The 9,755-nt window shown below is 36.5% G+C and overlaps 1 protein-coding gene across 1 annotated transcript; it reads right to left on the reverse strand.

Moving 5' to 3' along the window:
- Positions 1-43: 43 nt before the first annotated feature.
- LOC110099735 lies at positions 44-8,830 on the reverse strand. Its single transcript, XM_020826989.2, has 2 exons — positions 7,872-8,830; positions 44-282 (listed from the first exon to the last, which is right to left on the reverse strand). Exons 1-2 carry the CDS (start codon positions 8,671-8,673, stop codon positions 176-178), a joined length of 909 nt encoding a protein of 302 aa, XP_020682648.1. The 5' UTR covers positions 8,674-8,830; the 3' UTR covers positions 44-175.
- Between the last annotated feature and the right edge of the window lie 925 nt (positions 8,831-9,755).

Raw genomic sequence — 9,755 nt, forward strand, 5'->3', positions numbered from 1 at the left:
ATATATATATATATATATATATTATTTCTGCCTCAAACGAATATTATATGGTATTTTAGATGGATGCATAACAGTAAAATAGGGCAAGGAGGCTAAAAAATTCATAGAAGACCCTATTTGAGAAGATGAAAATGACTCTCTTAAGGTAAGAGTTTGAATTTTTCTATAAGAAATTCTACAAATGGTAAAAATGATCAATCACCTGCAGAAGGCGCTGCAAATCCAAATGCATTTTCGGAAATCTTCTATCATCTAGCATTTGTTTCTTCAGTGCAGAACCACCTGCAACCAGAAGATATAGCGTGATTTTAAACAACAAATCAAGTATAAATTGTACAATATAATCATCATTGTATACAAATTTATTAACTGAATAAAGTGGCTATAAAACACAGCTTCAGAAAGGTTTGAAAACGTTAAATGCAGCTAAAGGAACTAGCATCAGCAGAAACTAGCAACATTTCACTTTGTTTGTTTCAAAAGAAGAATATAAGGCCAACAATCTTTGAGCAATTCAAACGCAGATTCATCTATGGCTCAGGAGAGCACATTAGAAGAAATGCTTAGTTGAATATATTTGAAAATTTTAAGATAAAAAAAAAAATCTCCTACACCAGTTTTAATAGAACAGACTTGAATTGGTGATGATGAACTAAATGTTCATGCCGGTATTCATTTTTTATATAAACCATACTAAAACCCTTTACACAATACACAAGCAAGTGTTTGCTTGTAATTCCACACCATGCACAAAAAGAACTTACAAAACATGTAGTATAGGATTCATTTTTGTAACCAGCATTTCAAGAAAATGAGTAAGAAAACAGAAATCCTGAATTAGGAAACCTAACACTAGAATGCTTTGAATGGATTGTGATGCTACTCTAGCTTTTGTCCTTTCCAAGGAAAAATAATTCAAAGCTTGACAAGTTCCATCTGATTTAACTAAATAGCCGACTAGTTAAAATTAAATGCAATTTGATTCAAATTAATAGCATTAGTTTTACGCTTCTTCCTCGGGTAAAATAGTGTAATGAACCAAACCCTTGAATCAGCCCATCCTTGACCATCAAAAACATGGAAGACTTAGCCACAACATGTGAATTCCCTCGTTTTTTACATTGCCGCCTTCATTGTACAAGAATTCCACCCCTCATCGCCATCAAAAGCGAAAAGTAGGGAATTGAGTAAGGGTTCTCCCACAAGTTTGTTTCTCCCACAAGAGCAAGATCACCCTCTCACGCTGCAAGTCTTCATTGCCTTGTTCCAGCTGTCGCATATTGTCATCCGAGCCTTTCCCCGTTATCACTTTCTTTGACATGCATCAGCATCCACTCTTGAGTCATGATGTCACTCTCCATCACAATTAGATTTTCTTCTTCATCTTCCCCTTACTGTTTTCCTTCACACTTCCTTAAGGCATATCCATTATTAAAATTCTTTGTTATAGTTGTTGGATTGTTTTTGTTGTTTCTTGAAAATTCTCACCACTACTATAAACATCTACATCTTCTTACAAATTAAGACTTCTTTGTTTAACACATTCTTCCCCTGGATCTCAAGTGAGCATTTGACTCCATATTGCATTGTGAGGAAGGTAATTTTTATTTATTGAAGGATGATGTACAATTATTTATTAGGGGCATTATCCCTGATACTTACATCATATTTACAAGAATATTTAGTAGATTATATGTCATAACTTATATGTATAATGTTGTCTTTCATGCTCAAAATTTTCTTACATATTTGTAAAAGTTTTATAGATACCTCATAATGCTATATGATGTGTAGATCGCTTTATCATGATAATTAAAGTATAAATCTGATAGAAAATGCTTGTAGAAAACCAAGAAAAGATTGGCTGAATTTGAATTTCAGCTAAGGCTAAAAAGCAATTGAGAAGAACGATGAAGAAAACTAGGAGAAAATCTTTATAATTGATGAAATATGGAAGAAAACGAACAATATATAATGGATCTTCAATTCGAGAGGAAGATTCGGCTCTCTCAATCTCTAGCCACTAGCTATAGCCCAATCAATCCTTAGAACAATCTAATTTCAGCCAAACCAGAGATAACCCTAACCCTAGGGAAAATATCCTATTGAAGCATATAATCATGAAGTAAATCCCAAAATAGCCCTTCCTTTGAATCTTCCCTCCTGAACACATTAATCCCTCTCTTAATATCAATGTTGGACCTCACCCAAAGAGATCAAGTTCCGCCTGTGATAAACTAAGGCCAATTCAGAATGGACCAGTCCAATGACCAGTCGAACATATTTACTTCTATACATCCCTTTTTTGTGTTATGGACCTTCTCAAAATTTCAACACTTATTTCCCTTTTTCTTCCCATGTAAAGCCAACCAACAAAAATCTATCAAAACCCAGTCACTCAATCTTCCTTCAACTCTGCACACAATAACTTTTATATCACAGACCCTAACAACTCAAGTAACCTCTTACCCACATCTTAAGCATTCCATAAAATATCTACACCCAATCTACTTACAAAACCCATCTTTAAACTCCACTTAAAATCAACTACCAAAAGTAATCCAAAACAGGCCATCCTTAAATAGTTCTACATAAATATGGGAATCTTTCTTAATATTTTAAAAGACTCAAATAACTTCAAAAAGGTCCTCTTACATTCCCCCACGTTAAATAAAATCCTCGACTCAACCTCATTCCTAAGTCCATCATATACCCTCCATCAATTCGTATCAAAAATTAAATTTGGAATAGGCAATAAACTTCAAGAAACTTTTATAAGGGCAATCAACAAGGCTTAATAAGTGGCAACCTTTATTTTTGACTTGTAGATGACCTCCGCATCTTAAACTTAGATTTTCTTGCTTTGGTATTAATCTATGTACAATTTGATTTAGGCGGTTGCATGTTTCAAGGCAAACTTAAGATATAACTTCATCCTAGATTCCTAGTAGTAAAATCTACTTATAAGCTTAAATACTTTCCAAAACTTAAGTCCTGGGTGCTACATTTTGAAAGTGTCTTTTACTTCAATTACATTGGTACGTATCTAGATTGCTATTATAGACATGGTTGGTTATACTATGAAGTTTTGATGCAAGCAAGGCTGTCCCGGTTCCGTTTTGCTAGTTGTTCGGTTCCTGCATGGCTGTCCAAATTCCCCTTGCTTTGGGTAGTTCGGTTCTCGCTCCCTGCTTGGCTGTTCGGTTCCTCTGCTTGTCCCGATTTTTCCCCTGGCGCCTATCTGTTGACTGTTCCGCGTGCCCCTTCGTGTGCTGCTCCAGCGGATGTCTTTTGGTCTTTTGCCTCCCTCTGTTTTATTGGTTTGATTGGGTGGTTGTTTGCTGTTTAGTTCCCTTTCTTCACCTATATATTAAGGCTATTTTGTTGCTGTTTTAAGTAAGGTTATGTGATGATTTTTGGACAAGAAAACCTTAGGGTTCTTCTTTGATAGCTTGCGAGCTATGTACCCCTTTCTCTTCTCCTCTCTTTAACTTCGTCTCTGGCTTCTTATCTACTTCTCTCCGCAAGTTTACACCCCATTTGTATCTTTCTTCTCTTTAAAAACTTATATAGTAGTTGTGTCATTGTTACAAGCTTGTAGTGTCAAATTTAGTGTTTTTTAGTTATTTTGAAAGGAAGACGAATAATTTGTTTGCAATCTTAGTTTTTCTTAAAATTTTGGTTGCATCAAGTTTGTTTGATATTAGTTTTTTTCTATTGTGGAATCAATTTATGATAGATAAAGTATACTTTTAAATAAATTTATCTGATGATTTTTCCACTAAATAGGCAGTAATCTGAAATAAAATTCTGATGCGGACATCCAACTGTCCATGGCTATCCGAGGAGCTGAAGATCAACGGCTGTCATCGTCCCACGTTATCTTATATTTTATTTGTAATTTTTAAATCTTTATTATGAATTTTTTGTTTTTACCCTCACTTAAGAGGGTCGTCCTATGTAAGCCTTAGGGGCATATGTGTCTTGTTTTAGTTTCTTAGGCCTATATATAGAGGTCCTTTCTTATGTTATGAGATAATGAATTGTTAATGAAAATTTGCTTTTTGTGTTCTCTTTGTGAGTTCCATCTTTTAGATCTCTTAGTGAGTTCTTTTTCTTTTGAGATCTCTTAGTGAGTTCTCTATTTTGTGTTCTCTTTGTGAGTGCATCCCACTCCCAAATCTCTTAGTGAGTTTTGGGAAGAGCTAGATCTCTTTGCGAGTTCTAGACATTCCTCCAATTTTTCTTTGCGATCAATTAGTGTGAGAATTCAAGGAGAATCCGTCCGGATCGCATTCTTCCTTGAACTCCATCCCTTCACCTGTTTCCACCCAGCACTTCCGCCGCCCCTCCTCCAGCCCGCTCAGGCCGCCGACCTCCAGGCCACTGCCTCTCGCCGGCCATCCACCTTCCACACCGTGGCCGCCCCTTTCCTCCCTCCTCTAGCCGCCGGCTTCCCTCTCCTTGAATTTCAAAAATTGAAATTTAAATGTTTTATGGGCCATTAATTGTTTCCTAAAGTAGCTCCTTAATTTACGTCATCAATTTAATTGATTTTAATTTCAAATTTGAAATTCAAATTGCTTAAATTGATTGGCCTCTAAAATGGAAGTTTTCTTTCCTTAAGAAAACTGAAAATTTATTTCGGATTTTTGTAAAAATCTGAAATTAAATTGGTGGTCCCCACTTATTCCAAAACTCACCCCTCTCTCCTCCTTATGTGCCCGGCCCCCTCATTGGGCATAATCTCTCTCCTATCTTATTAATAGGCCCCCTCATAAAGCCTCCATAATTACCTCCCACAATTCCCTCTCATCCAATTTAATTCTCCCAATTAAATTTAAGTTTAAATTCAAATTCATCCCGCCAATTCCACTTAATATGAAATTTAATTTCAAATTTTCATTCTCTCTCCCCAAATTGATTTGGGATTTAATTAATCTTGCCATCTAGGCAAGTAAATGGCATTTATGTTTCACATCAGTTTGGTATCATAGTATGGTTACTTGGGGTGCGGACTCGACGGAGTCGAGCTCTTTTTCACCCCGGGAGAATGATGCAGACATCCAACCGTCCATGGCTATCCGAGGAGCTGAAGATCAACGGCTGTCATCGTCCCACGTTATCTTATATTTTATTTGTAATTTTTAAATCTTTATTATTAATTTTTAGTTTTTACCCTCACTTAAGAGGGTCGTCCTATGTAAGCCTTAGGGGCATATGTGTCTTGTTTTAGTTTCTTAGGCCTATATATAGAGGTCCTTTCTTATGTTATGAGATAATGAATTGTTAATGAAAATTTGCTTTTTGTGTTCTCTTTGTGAGTTCCATCTTTTAGATCTCTTAGTGAGTTCTTTTTCTTTTGAGATCTCTTAGTGAGTTCTCTATTTTGTGTTCTCTTTGTGAGTGCATCCCACTCCCAAATCTCTTAGTGAGTTTTGGGAAGAGCTAGATCTCTTTGCGAGTTCTAGACATTCCTCCAATTTTTCTTTGCGATCAATTAGTGTGAGAATTCAAGGAGAATCCGTCCGGATCGCATTCTTCCTTGAACTCCATCCCTTCACCTGTTTCCACCCAGCACTTCCGCCGCCCCTCCTCCAGCCCGCTCAGGCCGCCGACCTCCAGGCCACTGCCTCCCGCCGGCCAACCACCTTCCACACCGTGGCCGCCCCTTTCCTCCCTCCTCTAGCCGCCGGCTTCCCTCTCCTTGAATTTCAAAAATTGAAATTTAAATGTTTTATGGGCCATTAATTGTTTCCTAAAGTAGCTCCTTAATTTACGCCATCAATTTAATTGATTTTAATTTCAAATTTGAAATTCAAATTGCTTAAATTGATTGGCCTCTAAAATGGAAGTTTTCTTTCCTTAAGAAAACTGAAAATTTATTTCGGATTTTTGTAAAAATCTGAAATTAAATTGGTGGTCCCCACTTATTCCAAAACTCACCCCTCTCTCCTCCTTATGTGGCCGGCCCCCTCATTGGACATAATCTCTCTCCTATCTCATTAATAGGCCCCCTCATTAAGCCTCCATAATTACCTCCCACAATTTCCTCTCATCCTATTTAATTCTCCCCATTAAATTTGAGTTTAAATTCAAATTCATCCCGCCAATTCCACTTAATCTGAAATTTATTTTCAGATTTCCATTCTCTCTCCCCAAATTGATTTGGGATTTAATTAATCTTGCCACGTAGGCAAGTAAATGACATTTACATTTCACATCAAATTCAATCTAAAATTCTCCAGAAGAACTTCCTCTCGGTTCGTTGTCCAGCAAAAGCAAGGAGTTTATAGAATACTTTAGCATAACTGTAGCTATAGAGTTGTGCACTGAAGCACGTCATTGTTTTCTATTTGTTGAAGTCGTTGCTACCTCTATTGCTTCATTTTTGCCAGAATTATCCTCTTATAGTCGTTGTTTTCATAAACTCTCATTGTTGCTTTATAAATTTCACAGAAAATAGGAGTCAAAACAACAATTGGTTGATATCTACTGCAAAAATAGCGAGAGTGCCTACTATCCAACAAAGGTGTATAATCCAGATTGTTATTCCAACAATATAGGAGAAGAATTCAGTAGTTGGCTTGTTATCTAATGGAAGAAGACTCAAAATTAGAGAAAAAAATATCGTCAACAATAAAGACGAGAAAACAGCAGGGAGTAGTTATCTAAAGCTTGAAATAACACTTGAGGTTCCTTTGATTGATTGATATATCAATAAGAAACCTCCAAAAAAAAAAAAGTTCTTAAACCATTCCAAATCTATTCTATTCATAAAATTAAGAAGTTGGCTACTTATCATGAAGCTAAATGATTAATATAAGGAATGTTTTAAAACTATAAGACAAGAAAATATGATGGAGACTTAAAGACAATATATATAAAACCATAATTATATTGACTATGGTATAGACAACAAAAAGACACCAATAAATGAATTGGAGTTCAACAAGTGCATAACTCCAAACAAATGGATTTATTATTATGCCTCCTTAATATTTAATATTGGAAGTACAATTCTCAATCTATTAACTCATATAAAGATGTATCTTGGTGTTAAACTAAAATAAATATTGCATTATCCTTTTTTAAATTCACCTTAATTATGAAAATAACCGTCCTAATAATTAAGCCATAATGTGGATGAATCCTTAGAGGTCATATCCGGTTCAGAAATGCAATTAGGCTATATTATATGGTAGGTCAACTTAAACTTTTGTGCCATTAACTCAGTCCACACTCAATTTGTGATTGGGTCTAATCAAGCTAGACAGGTCCCTAAGCTCATGCTCCTATAAGGGTTGATGGCCTATTAACTAAACTAAGCTTAACTAGTTTAGTAAGACTATATACATCAGGGATTACTAATACAAAAGGTTAGGACGGTATACTAATAAATTCCTACATTTAAGTGGTATAACAAGAAAACTTCTACATAATTGTAAGATTTCAACAAAATATAAAATGTTAAGAAGAATGTATGATAAAAAAAGTTGAGAAGTAATTATTTTTACGAGACAAATGGAGTGCCAAAATAGACCATAAACCTGTTGAAAATTTTCAAAAAAGACCTACTTTGTATGTATGTACCAAAAATAAAGAACATACACCAAATATAGATATCTGAAGATTTAGCAAGAAAGGATAAATTAAAAAAAAAAAAACTGCACAAAAATGAATTAAAATGAATGATTCATAGCGTCAACACTAAAATTTTAGGCTAAGTGTATTTTTATTGATGATGGCAAGTTCTACAAATCGATCCTTCAAAAATCAAGGGAACCCTTTCAGGCTTTATCAATCTAAACGCCAAACCAGACAACATAATCAAATCATTTCATTCATCAAACACCAGAGACATCCCATACCTTTATCCAATTCCAGCTCGACGGAATCGAGCTGCATCTCGAGTCTGGTCACAATATCCTGCACGTGATCGACATGCGTATCTATAACGTGCACCACCAAATCAGACACAGTCCTCGGCACAGGATTATCTGCCTCCGCAGAATGATTCATCGTGAGCAAAAACTCGAGAACATGCTCACCGATAACGATTCCACTACCCTCGACCCTCTCCTCCCCATCCTCAGCACCCCTCCTATGCTCCAAAACGGGGATCTCGGAAAGCAGAGACTGCCCGGTCTGAGAAAAACCCAACCTCGGCACTCGCCCAAGCGAAACAGTAATGACAGTAGCCTCCGTAACACGGGCGGCGAGCCGGAGGGTGAAATCAGATGTGGCAGGGCCAGGTGAGTTCACGCGGAAAATAAGGGCGCCGTCGACGTGAGCACAGAATGGCCCATTAGACACTAATGAAAGAATGTCCTGTAGCTTGAGAGGAGGGCATAGGGCATCGATTAAGAGCTGAGCCGAAACGGAGAGCTTGTGGTTCCCTTTAGGGAGATCGACGTGGAACCAATTGAATTCGCAGTGTGAGGATTCGGCCTCGGCGATATCCCAATCACGAGAGAAGAAGCCGCCGCGGCCATCGAAGCGGTAAGCACGGAGCCGGACGGCTCCGGGGGATGGAAAGGACAGCCCGCGGCGGCGATCGCGATCGGGAAAGTGGAGGGAATGTGCCCCGCGGACGCCAACGGTAGCTGCCTCGGGAAAGCGATCGCGATCGCGATCACGATCCGCTTCCGAATCACCGTTAATGAACTCCATGGAAAAGATAGAAAAAGCTGAAAGACGGCGGAAAATGATTCGTTCTTCCGCTGCCGGTGGATCTCGGAAGTCGCGTCGAGGACAGCGGATCGTGACTTCCTCGGTACCGTTCTCTTCAACGAAGGAGAACGGGTCTCGCGTGCCGCATCTGTAGCGCGGGGAGAGAGCCTGTCATGCCAAGTGCGAACCAGACGAGAGGATGGCGTACTGTAGCAAGGCTATGTTATTTAATGGTAATGATGTTTACTTTGATGCCCATTTATCAAAATATTCAACAAATTTAATGATAATTATATTTATCCTGACTTCTGAATATCTAAGCATTCTTTATTGATGGAAGATTTGATATTTATTATTACTCTAAAAGAAAATTTTAATATTTAGGTCGTAATTAATTATATTGTATTTGGTCAAAATATATCTCAAATCTTACCATCATTAAAAGATGCCTAAGTGCGTACTTATCACATAAATTGAGCGTATTTTTTAATTAAATGTTAATTATCTCTTTTAAGTATAATAAATTTTAAATTAATTATTACAAAAGAAATTAAATATATACAAGTATGTATTTATAAAATTATAGTTTTTCATATCATTTGATTTATTAAAATTTATAAATAAAAAAAAATAAATTTTAAAACTGAGATAACACTTGAGGTATTACAAAATATGAAAAATTATTTTCGGTATTCAGGAATATGTTAAATAGATGCTCGTATTTGTTCCTTCCTCTAAATAAATTTTAATTAAGCTCATTATTCCCTTTAATTAAATGCTAATAAAGCTCATTTTCAAAAACTAGACTTTTTTATCACAGGTTGTGAATTTGGGCTAATTATTAGGTCCGGTCAATTGACTGAGAGATACATCTGAATTTCTCTATGTCTATAATCAGGGGCGGATCCAGTTTCTTTTTTCAGGGTGGGCAAAAAAAAATTTTTTGGTTAGGGATGGATAAAGATGATTAGGATTGATAAAATTAGGGCAAACATTTTTTTTTAAGATGGGGCAAAATACCCAAAATATGCACTCTAAATTTTAAAAATATTTTTATTTTTTTAGGGTGCACATTTGCCCCC

This window comes from Dendrobium catenatum, unplaced genomic scaffold (genome assembly GCF_001605985.2).
Source record: "Dendrobium catenatum unplaced genomic scaffold, ASM160598v2 fragScaff_scaffold_253, whole genome shotgun sequence".
In the NCBI taxonomy this organism is placed as follows: domain Eukaryota; kingdom Viridiplantae; phylum Streptophyta; class Magnoliopsida; order Asparagales; family Orchidaceae; genus Dendrobium; species Dendrobium catenatum.